General features: G+C 39.8%; 2 protein-coding genes across 2 annotated transcripts in view; one reads left to right on the plus strand and one right to left on the minus strand.

Annotated features, from left to right (window-relative positions):
• The window catches only part of LOC148718173 (otoferlin-like), a 25723-nt gene extending 21423 nt beyond the window's left edge, over positions 1-4300 (minus strand). Inside the window, exon 1 of the mRNA XM_088743415.1 lies at positions 4010-4300. The gene's annotated coding sequence lies outside the window, so the exon portion shown is untranslated. The remainder of the gene's footprint in view (positions 1-4009) is intronic.
• The window catches only part of LOC148718174 (uncharacterized), a 23201-nt gene extending 13455 nt beyond the window's left edge, over positions 1-9746 (plus strand). The window contains exon 3 of the mRNA XM_088743418.1: positions 9146-9746. Coding sequence (XP_088599544.1) covers positions 9146-9483 — 338 coding nt within the window. The 3' untranslated portion in view covers positions 9484-9746. The remainder of the gene's footprint in view (positions 1-9145) is intronic.
• Positions 9747-15793: the final 6047 nt, after the last annotated feature.

A 15793-nucleotide genomic window follows, 5' to 3' on the forward strand; every position in this document is an offset into this window, starting at 1 on the left:
AGTTCAGCAAACAATCCTGCAGACAAACTCTCCCGCGGATGCAGTGCCGATGAAATACAATCAGCATTATGGCAAAGAGGTCCTCCATGGTTAACAGACCATACACTCTGGCCAAGATGGAGTCCTCACAGCTTTGCAGAAGACGATATTGTCTCAGTCACAGCTGTAGACAGCCATGTTCATGGTAAACAGTCTAACATAGACAGTCTCCAAGACTTGATTGACATCTCACGCTTCCATTCCTATGAGAGCATGCTTCGCTCAATGTCCTATGTCTTGAGATTCATTTCCAACCTGAAGTATGCCTCTGATAAGTCACGTGGGTCACGCCAGTATCCGTCAGCTATTGATTTGGTAATTCCAGTTCCCACAGCTGCTGAAATATCCCAATCGGAGTTGGTAATTCTTCGTGCTCACCAGCTTCAGCATTTCAAGCTAGAACGGGACTATCTTGGTACAAAGCAGTCACGACCCACCCGTCAGCACTTCAAACCCAGACCTCCGTTGGTTCGTCAACTTAATCTGAAGCTCAACACAAACGGCCTTCTAGTTGCCCCCGGCAGACTCGAGCATGCAATGCTCCAACAAGACGCAAGAGAACCAATTCTCATCGCTAAAAAGTCTTATTTCACAACTCTGCTTGTTCGTTCAGTTCACGAGAGACAGCTTCACGCTGGAGTAAGAGACACTGTTGTAGCACTGCGTAAGAGATTGTGGTTGCCATCAGCTCGAAGTGAAATTGCAAGGGTGCTCAAGCATTGTGTCAAATGCCGATACCAGATAGGCAGAGCGTACAAGCTACCCCATTCACCCCCCTTGCCTGACTTTCGCCTTAACAAGGTGAAACCGTTCTCTACAGTGGGAATCGATTTTACTGGTCATCTGATAGTCAAGAATGGTAACAAGACGGAGAAATGTTAGGTCTGCCTGTTCACCTGTAGCACCACTCGCAATGTCAATTTGGAGATTGTTGATGACATGACCACCGATCAGCTCCTTCTTGCATTCAGACGTCCCTGTGCGATCTATGGAATTCCTTCACTAATCCTGTGTGATAATTCCAAGACATTCCAGAAAGGGGGTGAAGAAATTCAGAAGCTGTTGCAAGTCATAGAAGATCAGACCGTGCAGCATCACCTTGCCCAGAAGAGAGTTCAGATGAGGCATATTCCTGCCAAGTCACCGCACTGGGGAGGCATGTATGAGCGACTGATTGGAGTAGTTAAGATGTCAATCAAGAAAGTTCTTCGTCGCGCGCTCATTAGTCTACCCGAGTTACAAACACTCATCAAAGAGGTTCAAGGAGTCGTGAATGATCGCCCAATTACATTCGTCTACCATGATGCGAATGATCCAGAACCTTTGACACCGTCAAAGTTGCTGTATGGTTTTGATGTTACAGCTTTGCCACACCCTGTTACTGATCCAGACGAGTTGGAGGACGAAAACTTCAATGAACATGATCAACTCAAGAAGGCCTTCAGACGACGCTCATTGCTGTTTCAGCACTTTGTCCAACCATTCAAGAATGAGTACCTTGCTTCGCTGCGGGAGCGTCATGTGTAGCAGTCTAATAAGCGAGGATCGCAGGAGGAGATCATTAAAGTTGGGGATGTTGTACTTATACACACTGAAAGTGTTCCTCGTAGTTCGTGAAAGTTAGCCATTATAAAGAAAATTCTCCGTGGTAGTGATGCCCTAGTTAGAGCTGCAGAGATCAAAACAAACTCTGGAGTGACCAATCGTTCAATACATCTCTTGTACCCCTTGGAAGTCACACTGACGGATCCTAAGGAACACTTTACAGGAACTGAACTGCAGATTCAACAGGTCAAAACACTCAGAAGAAGCAAACGAATTGCTTCACGCCCTCGCCCCCAGTATGTGGAATCTGGTGACTAGTAGTCTAGACCGCAATATTATTAACCTGCGGTGTGCGTTCGGCACATGCGCAGACACAGTTAAAAAACATGTGCTCGAGTGCATGAGAGAACCGCCATGTCGAAACTTGTACTCGCTATGTACTCGTTGTGTTGTTTTACTAAGCGTGGCCGCCCCGTTTTATTCTGTCACTGTTAGAAGTTTCTGATTAAGTATTCGTTGATTAAAGTCGATCAATTCAGTCTTGTGGTTTACACACAGACCGCAGACCTCGAAAACACAGACCTCAAAAACACAGACCTCGAAAACACAGACCTCGAAAACACAGACCTCAAAAACACAGACCTAGAAAATCTTTTTTCGACATTTCGAAGAGAACCGCGGTTTTGAAGCAGTTTTTTTTTTTTGGGATGAGAGAGATTTAGTCAAAACAAGCATTACGTGCGACCGGAAGTAGACAAAGATTAATTACAATATTCGCTTCGTGTTAAAGCCAGTGGTCTACAAACAAATAAATTTTGGTAAAAGTCGCTCTGAGTTACTTGAATAAAGCTTACTTCGATAATTTACGCGAACACGTCCAACTTTGAGGGCGGTACAAACTCATTTATGGCTCCTTAATAGACAATCCCTGGTTTCAGGTCGCGGTTTACACATATTCCTTGAAGGCAAAAATTCAAGTCCCTCGTCAGTTCGGCGATAGCAATCGCTGCCTGGGAAAAACCACTACGGTGTAAAATGTTGAAAGGCTTCGCCTGCTTGTGTGCTATCCAGGCAATTCAAAAATGCGAGGAGATCTGAAACCTAAACATCAATACCGAATGGCTGGCAGGAAATGAAAACACTGACTCGTACGCCACCATTACGCATTACAGCGATCGGTTTAGGAGCTGGACTCAGCTGCGACCTTTAGATGCCGCACATTTTGTAACATCTTCGTCTCCTTTGCTACGACCTTCAGATTTGAGTCTCCCGGCGCCGCCGAAGAAAACAAAATCGCTTCACAACCATGGTTCTCTTTGAAATGTCGTAAGCAAATTTTCGGGGTCTGCGTTTTCGAGAAACCCCCTGGGTTTTCTCGAAAACACAGACCCAAAAACGTAGACCTCGACAAACTGCAAACTGCAAACTTTACTAGATGCCGCCTAGTTTATAACTTCTTGGTCTCACAAGCAACGCTTTACAACCATGGTTCTCTCCGAAATGTCTAAAACAGTTTTTAATTTGGGTCTGCGTTTTTGGGTCTGTGTTTTCGAGAAACCCCCTGGGCTTTCTCGAAAATACAGACCCAAAAACGCAGACCTGGACAAACCGCAAACTTTACTAGATGCCGCATATTTTATAAAACCTTAGTCTCATAACCATTTTCGAGGCCTCGACATTGCAGTTCTCGAAAAGGTTTTTTCGACATTTGGTTATGATAAAAAAAAGGACTTTTATTACGGGAGAATGCACAGACTTTAGCACACCAATGTAACTCGTCTCGGTTCCAAGTTTTTGTACACACGTTGCTCGTACCTCCGACGGATTCTTAAAGCTTTATAATCAGACGTCAACTAGACTCTTTAATAAAACATTCCTCTCCCCTCTTTGCTACTTTCATTCTCGCGATTAATAAACATGTCTTCAACACAATTTGACATAACGCGTTAGTCACGCGAGGCATTGCGTGACGAATATTCCCGCGCTTGGATCATCTGCTGGTGCTGATCATCTACTTCATCAACATGGTTGTGAAGAGTTGTTTAAAATATGCGGCATCTAGTAAAGTTTGCGGTTTGTCAAGGTCTGCGTTTTTGGGTCTGTGTTTTCGAGAAAACCCAGGGAGTTTCTCGAAAACACAGACCCAAAAACCCAGACCCAAATTAAAAACTCTGTTTTAGACATTTCGGAGAGAACCATGGTTGTAAAGCGTTGCTTGTGAGACCAAGAAGTTACAAACTATGCGGCATCTAGTAAAGTTTGCAGTTTGTCGAGGCACAGGCAGCCCAAGCTCACTACTAGAAAAGCGGACATGACTCTTACCATGTTGCGCAACGTTTTATATTTATAAAGGTTTGTATGGGATGTTATCGGTTTGCCTTAAAAGAGAGAAAAAATGCCTTGTTTTGAAATAAAACGGGCTTACCTTATTGCCGTGTTGTTTTCTTTGTTGATTCCTAGCGTCTCAGGCCATTTTGAAGCGTTTTCGGCGAGTTAGCGGTGTTCAACTACTAAAAGAAAGACAAGGCCGGAAACCTATTTTAGAAGTGTCCGTCGCCCGAAGCGAATAATTCCGCCAAAAGATTACCCCTAGTCTCGATTCCTCCAGAAAATCAAAGCAGAGATATTACAGTTCCATTTACATTCACTCGATTCTCAATTCCTCAAACAGATCTTTCACTAGCGATGCTTTTATCTCCAGATCGATCGGCTCTCCAATTTCGAATTTGGCTGGTTGAAACATTTGCGGGCCCGTTCGCCGATCGCACAGTATGTTGGGTAACAAAAATAAGCCCGGCGAGGGTAGCCAGCGGCCTGCAGTCGACAAACAAACCAGTTAGCTCCCCTGGCACACAAGCAGGCGAAGCCTTTCAACATTTTACACTGTAGTGGTTTTTCCCATGCAGCGATTGCTATCGCCGAACTGACGAGGGACTTGAATCTCTGCCTTCAAGGAATATGTGTAAACCGCGACCTGAAACCAGGGATTGTCTATTAAGGAGCCATAAATGAGTTTTTAACACCCTCAAAGTTGGACGTGCCGCGTAAATTATCGAAGTAAGCTTTATTGAAGTAACTCAGAGCGACTTTTACCAAAATTTATTTGTTTGTAGACCACTGGCTTTAACACGAAGCAAATATTTTAATTAATCTTTGTCGACTTCCGGTCGCACGTAATGCTTGTTTTGACTAAATCTCTCTCATCGGAAAAAAAAACTGCTTCAAAACCGCGGTTCTCTAGGAAATGTCGAAAAAAGATTTTTCAAGGTCTGTGTTTTCGAGGTCTGCGGTCTGTGGTCTGTGTTTTCGAGGTCTACGGTCTGTGGTCTGTGTTTTCGAGGTCTGTGTTTTCGAGGTCTGTGTTTTCGAGACACCCATTTTGGTTTAACTCACAGACTAAACATCATATTCCCATTGCAACACTGAGTTTCTTTGGTGCATACTGCAGAGATTAGTAAAAAGTGGTAATAAATATGAACAGTAATGCCTAAGTGGTATTTGATGTCGCTAGGATATGTAAGAAACGGCAAATAAAGGGTTGAACGGTTTATTAAAAATCACACTGCGCCAGGACGACCGAACTACGTGCTGCTCCTGGAATAACACAAGGTCCTCGCACATGCTTGGTTAGTTTGGACAATGACGCATACAAAGCTGATTGACAGGATCACAATAGAGTATTATAAAAAAGTCACACAAGTTGTCACAGATACACACATTTTACCTCTTATCAAACCATTTCCACTGTCTAGCCATTTTGTAAATATTTCTTGGGTAAACATTTTATAATCACAATCAGTTGGCTGACTACACTCAAGATGTCTTTCGATTTTGTGTCCTCTCGTCTTATCTGTGAAATCCACGCGTTTCGGCGATGTTGTGTTAGCTGTTTCTACTTTCACCGTTCTTCTCAACAACGATAGGTATACGGAATAGACTAATACCTTCCTTGTTTCCAGATTTTACTCCACAGCCTGGTATTATATTGAGAACCATCGCACTACAACTCACACACATCTCTCTCTGCACTTCTCTGTTTACTTTTAGAGGGGCTCCACAATGGCGGTTAACGACGGTTGTCAAGGACTAAGTGTTACTTTCATACCATAATAGTTCGTCTGTTTATATTTAGCCGTGATTCCTGCCTTGTCCTCGTTGATTATCTACTTCTTGCGCAACTGTACATACTTGCGTAACAGGTTTAGCGATCGGATCTCATTGGTGTAAGGGACGTAGTCCTTTGAGAGGTTTATTGTTGCAACGCTACATGTTCGCTAAACGCTACTTTCTTTTTCACCGCCACATACCAGCTACCCATTACCGCTAGGAGCCACACTAAAGTAAGCCATTTTATTTACTTGATTGTTATAGCTAGCTTCATTATCTTAATTAGCATGATTATCTTTAGCGCCTGTGTAGTTTCGCGATTCTATGCCACGTGCGTCTAGGTCAAGTAGTCCATCCACAGGCGTCGGCTTATTTAGGTTCCTTTCTTTGCTCTCTAGTTCGAACCACATCAAACCTCACTGCAACAAGATCTTACCGCTACGCAAAGCTACATATCAAATCACCTATCTATCACTCTACAAGCCGCTGCCCTTTTTACGCTATTCCAATTAAAGTTTACGTTGTGCGTTATAATTGTCTGGCCTCCAAATTCATCGCTTACGACCCTCGCTGCACATGTGACCTTTCGGGGTTACACTAAGGCCATATATATGGGTGAAAACCAAGAATATGTCGCGACATTTACGCCGCGGGAGTCATGGAGGTCGCACTTGTGCGACATAAATTATATTTGAAACCGGACTGTCAACTGTCATTTCACGCGCGAAAAGAGCACTAAATATAATTTTGTAGACATGACGGAGGTGCTAGTTTTATTAGCGACATTTCTTCAATCTCTTTTTGTTTGTTGTACGATGAGTGTTGTACAATGCGTACAAACCTACGGTGGCCTAGAAGGCTCAACGCAAACAAAAAATATACTGCAGCAAATAAAAAATATACTGCAGCAAATAAAAAATATACTGCAGCAAATAAAAAATATACTGCAGCAAATAAAAAATATACTGCAGCAAATAAAAAATATACTGCAGCAACTAAAAAATATACTGCAGCAAATAAAAAATCAAAACGCAAAGAAAAAAAGTACCGCAGCAAATAAAAAATGCAACGCAAACAAAAAATACTGCAGCAAATAAAATATGCAACGCAAACAAAAAAAATAAATAAAACGCAAACAAAAAAAATTGGAACGCAACGCCAAGGAAGACTGGGTAATAGTTCTTAGTTTCCGGCCAACACACGTTCCATCCTTTGCTTGTTCACCTTTCCGAAACCATGTTTTGCAGCGAACTTATGACAGTACCATGCTGCTCCTTAAAAAAATCGATAATAACTCTATTTTCATACCCTTGATGAAAGTAATCTTCTATAATCCTACGCAGATCGCTTTCGTCCATAGCCAAAAGCGAGTTCCACTTCATGCTGTTTTGGCGGGAAACTAAGAACTATTACCCAGTCTTCCTTGGCGTTGCCTTCCAATTTTTTTTTCGTTTGCGTTGCATATTTTATTTGCTGTAGTATTTTTTGTTTGCGTTGCATTTTTTTATTTGCTGCGGTAATTTTTTTCTTTGCGTTCTGTTTTTTTTATTTGCTGCAGTATATTTTTTGTTTGCGTTGAGCCTTCTGGGCCACCGTACAAACCCTATTGGTTTGTACGCATTGTACAATACTCACCAACGGCAAATGTTGGCTCTTGCAGCATTAAACCGAAGTCGACGGATGCAAAAAAATGGGAAAAGATCTGCGAGCCAAAGGGTGAAAACAAGCCATCCCCAAACTGAGAATAATCAGGTCAATAGTGCAAAGTTGTAAATTGGTATGGGTTGAAATTCACCCAAAGGACCAGATGAAACGTTGTAAAGAAAACTGGTAACATGTTGTCTTTGCAGAATTTCGAAAATTCAATTTTTGCCAGTATTTTGGACTTGATTGACGTTGCGACAGAAGAAAAGCAAAAAATTGTCATTTTAAGGCCATGTGTTAGAAAATTCTTTACTGGGTTAATCATGTATTTACCATCTTTAAATAAAGAACATTGTATTGTATTGTATTGTATTAGCTGTGGTTACACTAGACCTTTTGCCCACGGGAAAGTGAGACTTTACCCACGGGAAGTCTGTGTTTTGTGTGTGACCTCTATTCCCACGGTGAAACTGCCCATGGGAAATCGCTATGGATACATAAAAAAGAACAAAAGAATTACCCATGACGTTTCCCGAACCAAGTCGTAGGGTTCAGCAGTGGTTTATCTGACCACAAGAGTAGTTCAACCAGTCGGATGGAAGAAAATAGTAAATCCAGAAACCGCAGCACATGCTGGGCATTTTTGTGGTGTTGCGCTGAAATCGCGGCAAATATCCTCGCAAGTACCAAATTCAAGACACGCGGCATCAAACATGGCCGACTTTCGAGGTTCACATTAAGAATATTTTACTCGTCTTTGCTCTGAATACTCCTATAAAAACCATAAGTTTCGCGGTTTGTGATCTCCATGATGAATTAATTTCCCGCCAAACACTGCTAGGTCAAAAGTTGACCTCGGGTAATTATTTCCGATGTAGTCCGAGGATTAAACCTGATCGGAAACCCAAACCCATCCCAACCCAAGGTTATTACCCACTGGGTTACCTCGGGAAGGAGGTGAGTGTAACCACAGCTATTGCATTAGACAAGATATGACCTGCTTCGAGGCAGGACATCGGCTTTTTTTATCTTTAGGTCCTTCGGACCGTAGTTATGTCTAATCACGACAATAGGGGCGCACTTGTCGCAAGCATGCGATGACAGATTTTCTGTCCAATGTAAACACCAAAAGCGTTAGTGCGACCCTGCCTCTTTCATTTGCTTTATTTTCCTGCATCTTGCATTCAATGGTCAAATTAAATCGTCTGCGTCTGTGTCTGTGCGTTTGTGTCCTGTCACAGTTTTATCTGTGATATCATACCCCCTTTTTACTGAGTAAACTTAACTGCATTAGCAACTGTGAAGTGAACGGATAGTTGTCAATCAAGCAAGTTTCAATCATAACAATTTCTAGCTTAAAATCATTTTAGTAACGTAGTGTTTTGTTTTCTTTGTTGCCAATCTCCAATGGGCTTTTTGATATGTGCGAGAACGATTTTCACATGACAAGCTGATCTAATTGATTCGGCTGATTGGGTCCATGAGAGGTGTAAGAAGGTGCAGCACGCGAGAATCTATCCAGCAGGCAATTTTTTCACTTTCTCGAATCATTTTTTTTTTTTTACGAGCATGTCTCGTGACAGATGAAATTAATAGGTAATTTGCACGCAAAGTCGGACGTTTTAAGATGTGGACTTTTTTTTTATCCCGCCTGAACAAATAGTCAGAGGATATTGTTTTGTACAGAGTAAGAGCGGGAATTGATCACGTAATCGACGACGCTGCAGTTAAATTTTTTCATATCCGACTTTATAGCTGCCTTTTTATTTCGAGGAAACTTACACACGTTTCATAATTTATTCCACAACAGTTCACAGCCTCAGGTGTTATATGTGTGGGGGAACAGATGATGACTGCAATAAGTATAAACTGGAAGCTAACAAGATCAAAAACTCTACCGACTGTCCAGGCGGTACTTGTATCAGAGCCTGGAGAGAAACAGGTAATAAAACCATAGTTTCTAACTACTGTGGCACTGAAGCCCTCTGTGAAGCTGCCAAAAACGCATGTAACGGCTTGGAAAAAACTTTCAAGAACTGCGCAGTGGACTGCTGTGACACCGACTACTGTAACGCTGGTTCGTCTGTTTCCTTCAGTGTGTTCCTGATGACCATTAGTTCTGCCTTAGGCCTGGCACTACTAAAGTAGAATAAGAACACTGATAGAGCCCTAACGCGTTAAATTTTATCTAGCTGTAGTTGTTTTTTTTTTTCCTTTTTTTTCCGAAAATATTTTTCATTTGTCAGATAAATATGAAGAGTGGAAACTTGATCTTTGCTTTGCTTTTGCAGCTCTTTTTTCACCTTTTTTTTCAATTTAGTCACCTTGTAACCAGTTGCTTTGAACAGCATCATATTTGACAAAACTTCTGTAATTTGAAAAGTCTTATTACATTAAATGGGTGAAGTGTATTCAAATTCTGTGTTTTGAGGGAGAAACCTGATTACTGCCCAGTCATTTGCTCTCTTGTAACAAAGCTTATTCTTAGTAGCCATGGCACAAACCCAGATCTTGCATGAAAATAACAGAGAAACTCAAGGAAGTATAAAGAACGTGGACTCTTGAATGCTTTCACATTTACCATATTTTCCGTGAGAAAACAGAAAATGCTGAAACCTCCATGAAGGGTCTAAGAACGTGCTACTTGAGAAAATATTTTTTTTCAAAACTCGAAAGCCAAGGAAAAAATAAAACTAAGCAAAAATAAGATGTTCTGTCAAGGAAAATCTCATTAAAAAAGTTTAGTTAAATCATTAGTCCCTTAAATTAAAGATTTGAAACAAAGATACAGCAACCATTAACAAAGATATTTCAGGAGTGGTCACAATGAGCATTAATTTTGAAGAAAAGATCCTTCAATCTTACAAGGAGTTGTGACTTAAGAGTTAATAAGGCCAAAAATAGAACATTTTTGAGTTATTTTTTTTAAAAAAAATAACTATATGTTATCGTATAGATTGGTGTATTGTGGTGTAGTGTAATCTGATCAGCGCAATTTGGTGTATCTCTAAGCAATCTGATTGGCGCATCTTTTTTTTGGTGTATCTCAACGCAATGTGATTGGCCAATCTTTTGGTGTATCACAAACCAATCAGATTGTAGTATTTTTCGATGTTGCACCAATCAGAGCGTTCTCGCTTATTTGTGGTTTGACAGGTCTTCAAATTTCAGCGAATCAACGCTTGAGTCGGAGAGAGCGGTTCGCGAATTAAGGAAATGTATCAGTCGTGTTGGGAAAGTGGTGGAGTTGTGATCGTTGTACGACTACGCTTATTCTTCCTTCTGAAGGAGACTGAGTGGAACATGAGAAAAATTTTGAATCAAATATTACTTCAGATGTTGATAGGAGCAACTTCAGGATATTTCATTGCTATATATGAGTTCATCAGCGATTCCAATTTTGAATTTCGCTCAAGGAACGAGGTAAGATGACATCTACAAGAGTTGAAAGACCATCTATTCAGTGTAATGGCTCATGTCCTTCGTGAGGATTTTATCGCTATGCCGGATCTGTCTGGATTTGAAAGGTCGTCAGGAAACTTTTTCTACCGATTAGCGAGTTAAAACGTGCATGTTTTGTGTACCGCTCCTTCACTTACGATACACCGTCAGCTGGAGGCCTAACACGAATTTAGCGCTATAGCGTGTTGTTTCGGAAAGGCTAGTTTTATTGACTCTGGTAAATCTTGCGCAAGATATTTGCGTAAATCATATTTTATTGATAATCTTTTTTTTTGCCATATGGTTGTTCTTTTAGCAGGGGTTGAAACGACCACCAAGTTACATTTACTTTCTGCGTCGACTGCAATGTTACATATCCGTTTCTTTGCTTCCAAACTCCTCCATGAATTAAATATTGTTTAAACAATACTTTCCCGTTACAATTGCGTGTTACTTTTTACTCGCCAGTATGGATTAGATTTTTTTAGATGAAATGCCATTTTCCAGTAAACAACGCAAATTTTGACATAAATCTACCTCAATGAAAAATATTTCACAAGGGACAGAATGGTACGGTCGGTTAATTTTCCACGCAACTCTCACGTGCGTAGACGTTTTCTACCAATAAAATTCGCTTATAGCTAACCTGGACTTTACCCCATTGCGTGTCAATTTCCTGTAAACAACCTGCATTTTATCACATATTTCGCACGCAAAGGGCAAAGTCCAGATAGGCAACAATCAATTAAGTAGCCCACCTTATTATCCTTTGAAGAATGATACTTTCTCTTGGTTCAATCTACTTTCACTTGTTCGAAGAACGGAGACCGGAAAATATCTTTGTCCAGAGGCTGTAAGAGATTAAATAGAGCTTTCCACTGCAAAATTATATGGAAGAGTATTTTGAGGCAACCATCTGTTACTGAACAAGAAGCTACACGGAGCCTATATTTGGGCCGGATTTGTGGATCAGCGGATTGAATTGAATTGGTTCGAATTGAAGGCTTTGCTGTTTTAGCAAAATCGCTGTCGAGTGCTTTTCATGGTTTGTTAACATGGAGAGTTATGGAGACTAAGACTTCGGAACAAGTTGATGCCATCCATGACAATTTGGAATTACTAAAATCGCCGGAGGAAAGGCGGGATCACTCAATAAAATTTGCATTTGAACGCGATGACTTTATTTACAAGGATTTCTCTTGTTTACATCTAATAACAAACCTTTGAAGTTTTGTTTGCCTCGGAACGATATATCACAGAAGGCATTTTATAGACCTCAAGTTTTTTGACTGATTGAAATTAAAGGTATGTGGCAGTGACTTCCACAAGTTTTTTTTTTTTAGTCAGGAAAGTACAATTGTTTTGTTCGCAATATTTATTTACGGATGGTTTCAATCGCCAATGTTTACATAAGATGGTTGTTTTAATTAATCGAATTAAACAATCGGCCAAAAATTTTACTGTTCCCAAGGGTTGTTGTTTTCATCAATACGTTAACAATTGTAGTGATTCACAGTATTAGGTTTGTACTTTAAATAAATATATTTAAGTTCACTCGAAAGATGAGTATAAACTGTAACAAGGTTATCGTTGATGCGTGGCCAGTACTTCAAATCTGACTGACACTCGATGCTAAAACTCAATCTCGTTCCCTGGATATGCCACCACATCACTTTACGCCAATTAAAAACTGCACGCTATTGTGCATTTTCTTGCACGGGAAAAACCAAACAGAATTTCTGATTCTGGCCCTTAATGGTCAGAATAATAACTAGGACTTTGTTTCTGACGAAGGAACGGCAATAAGCACAATTTTAAGCTACGAGCAGGTCGTTGTTTGGTCTCGTCATGCAATGTTGGAAAGAGAGACAGAGCGTTGCGTGACAAGTTCAAATTAGGGCTGTGGAGGGGACTGCAAGGAGCGTTGTACCAATGCAGGTTATTTTTGCCAACAATTATTCACACACCAGCATCAGTTATTTAGTGTCCCATTTCAACCTACGTATCCAAAAAAATAACTCCCGCATGCGTTGCATGCCTATGTTTAAGATATGGTGGCAACAGCAAAGAAATCGATAAGGCTCATATTCTCAAGTTAGATGGGCCTTACGGTAAAACAAAGCACTACATAATTCGTTTGGCTGAATATTTATTTATTGTCGAGTAAATCGATAACTGAATTTCGCCAAAATGCCGCTTTTGAAACTCAAAATTTCAGACAATTCTCGGAGCGTCGCGCCACGAATTGAAAACACGTTGGAAAGATAAAAAGTACCACATATTGAAAACAACATCAATATAATACATATGCTGACAGCAATTAGAGCAATTCTTGATCGTTTATTTACACGATCTAATTTAATTTATCCGACCTTCTTCTAACAAGATTTAAAAGAGGTCAAAGTGTAGTATTTAACTATGTGCTAAATAAGATAGTCGACTGAAAATCTGGCTTTTGGAAGGCGGAGTATAGTTCTTTTCGATCTCCAAAGGATTTTTGGGGAAATAATTCAGTGCTATTTAGTCAAATTTTAAAGTTGGATAAAATGAGCTGACTTGATGGTGCCGTCCGTTAGTCGAAAATGTACACACCACTCGCAGACTCAATTGTTTCGAATTTTACTGACTTGATGGTGCCGTCCGTTAGTCGAAAATGTACACACCACTCGCAGACTCAATTGTTTCGAATTTTACTGGATAACTAGCTTTGCAGAAAATTTATTTAGACTTTCAGTCCACTTATGATCACATTAACGAAGCAAATTAGTCATTCAACCCACTTATACATATGAACTCACTCGCTCTACAAAATAATATTTTTCCGTAACATAATTTACACCATATAAATGCTCACCGTGAGCAAGCAATATAACGCCTCGAAATAAAGTCCCTGAGTGTTTTAGTTCCAATGCTGTCATTAAAGGCATTCTCTCATCATTCTCTGCCTCCTCTAATAAAAAAAAAAAAGAAAAAAAAAAAAGTAGGCAGTACGGACTGCATATGACTACCGCTGCCGCATCCCACATATTTCTGATAACCTTGTTCCACAAGAGAAAGATGATTCAAGACCAATAATTAAATTGTAACAAATCATCATATTAACAATAATAATATAGAGTATCGCGATCTTCTTATACAGTAAAAACCCGCATACAAGAATTCGAACATGTGGATTAAGAACACCCAGGCTGAAATTTGGTAAAAAAGAAGCATATATATATAAGAACACATTCAGCCTGAAAATTGAAAATAGTTCTTAAAAATAAAAACTCTCTCCTTTTCAGTTTAATAGAACAGTGTCTGTAGCTTTACTTTGGTATTGCACTAAGATCTCTGTATAAATGCTAGTAATTTCACTTGCTGTGTCAGTATTGCAAATGTACAACAACTGAAAAGTCTTATAATTACAATTATAAGTTATGTATTTCATCATAGTTAGTAAATCCCTTACATTTTTTTAGAAGTAAAAAATTAAGAACACTTGAGATCGCTTTCAGGCTGATTTCACCTAAAATACCCGATATATGAGAACCCAATTAACCTGAACCCCGAAAATGAGTGTTCTTGTTTGTGGGTTTTTACTGTAGTTTTGGCTATGCGCGAGCCGTCAATATTTACATTTCTTATTATTAAAAACTAGATCATTGGATAATGCAATTCAAGATTTTTTATTGGCTTAGCCATTATGGTATATCAACCAATATACCATAATCTACAAATATGGCAAGCGTACGTGTCAGCTTAAAAATAAAAGGGAGCTAAAAATTTAATGAAATTTAATAACTTAATTTAACGTTTTCAATAAAACAATTATTCCACTCGCTCTTGTTGGATATGTGATGATTATAACCAACAAGGTGCTATCTATCATCTCATATCCAACGTGCACTGGTGGAAATTGTCCGCCATTTCTTTTTCGTAACTACAATTCAACTATTCGCTTGCGCGATGCGAGAAAACCTATTTAGCCAGTACTCTAGAGTACAAATACTGCGTGATATTTGTACTCGTCTATGGCGTTATTTATACTCGTCGCCAGTACAGACCGAACGCAGTGAGGTCTTCACCAGTGGCCGAAGTCAAGATTCTCCCATACAGAGCGACCTAGCTCGGTTAATAAGATGTTTATTCTATGGCCGGGTCTTACTGTATATGCCAATTTTTCGTAAAGCAGATCCTAATAAGACAAAAAATTTGTGTGTGAACAAGGATTCACCTCAACCAGGTGCCCAGTAAGTGGTTTAATAAGTGATTGAAAACTACGTGTGAATACCTTTTAATTAATTTATGTCAGGTACAAACAAGTCAGAATTTGACAGAAGCATCTGGTGTGTAATATAGTGAAAAAATTATGGAAGTTGTATTGGATTGAATTTTAGGTTGCATTACTGAAACTGTCATTTCTTATCCTCCTGAAAGGTTGGTACATCATGTGGATATTCTTGCAGGGACATTTTTCCTTGTGGGATCTTCCCATTTTGCAAGAAATTTAGCTTGTTCCAGGCATTCAGTTGCTATAATGGAGATGATGTGAAACAGCTAAAACCTCTCTCCCTTTTCGACCCAAGCCAAACCTTTCTGCCTTTTTTCTCTGCTGCTACAATCATGCTTTTAATTTTACCATCACACTCTGTTTTACCAACTGAGTGCCTTGAACAGCCTACCAGAATTCTATTTCCTGAGAAAAATTCAACATGTATGTAGAGAGTTTGCACTGCCTTTACACTCTCTCTAATGCAAAAACAGGAATGAGTCAATCAAAAATCACTTGCTGATATACTTTGCATGGAGCACACTGTGCCCTTTCTCTTCTGCATGTGTCTTTTGTAGTACAAGTGAAGTGGCATGTCCTCGCACCACACCCTTTTTTGGGTGCCAACCCTCTGCTAAGGTTATGAGAAAGGTTTGAAATAATGAACCAATTAAATCCAAGCAACTTTTTACCATATTTTGTTTTGAAAAATTAGATCTAGGTTGCTCAGAGTAATCATTCTTTTACAAAGGAGCAAGTATTTTT

Source organism: Stylophora pistillata, chromosome 13 (assembly GCF_964205215.1).
Source record: "Stylophora pistillata chromosome 13, jaStyPist1.2, whole genome shotgun sequence".
Classification (NCBI taxonomy): Eukaryota; Metazoa; Cnidaria; class Anthozoa; order Scleractinia; family Pocilloporidae; genus Stylophora; species Stylophora pistillata.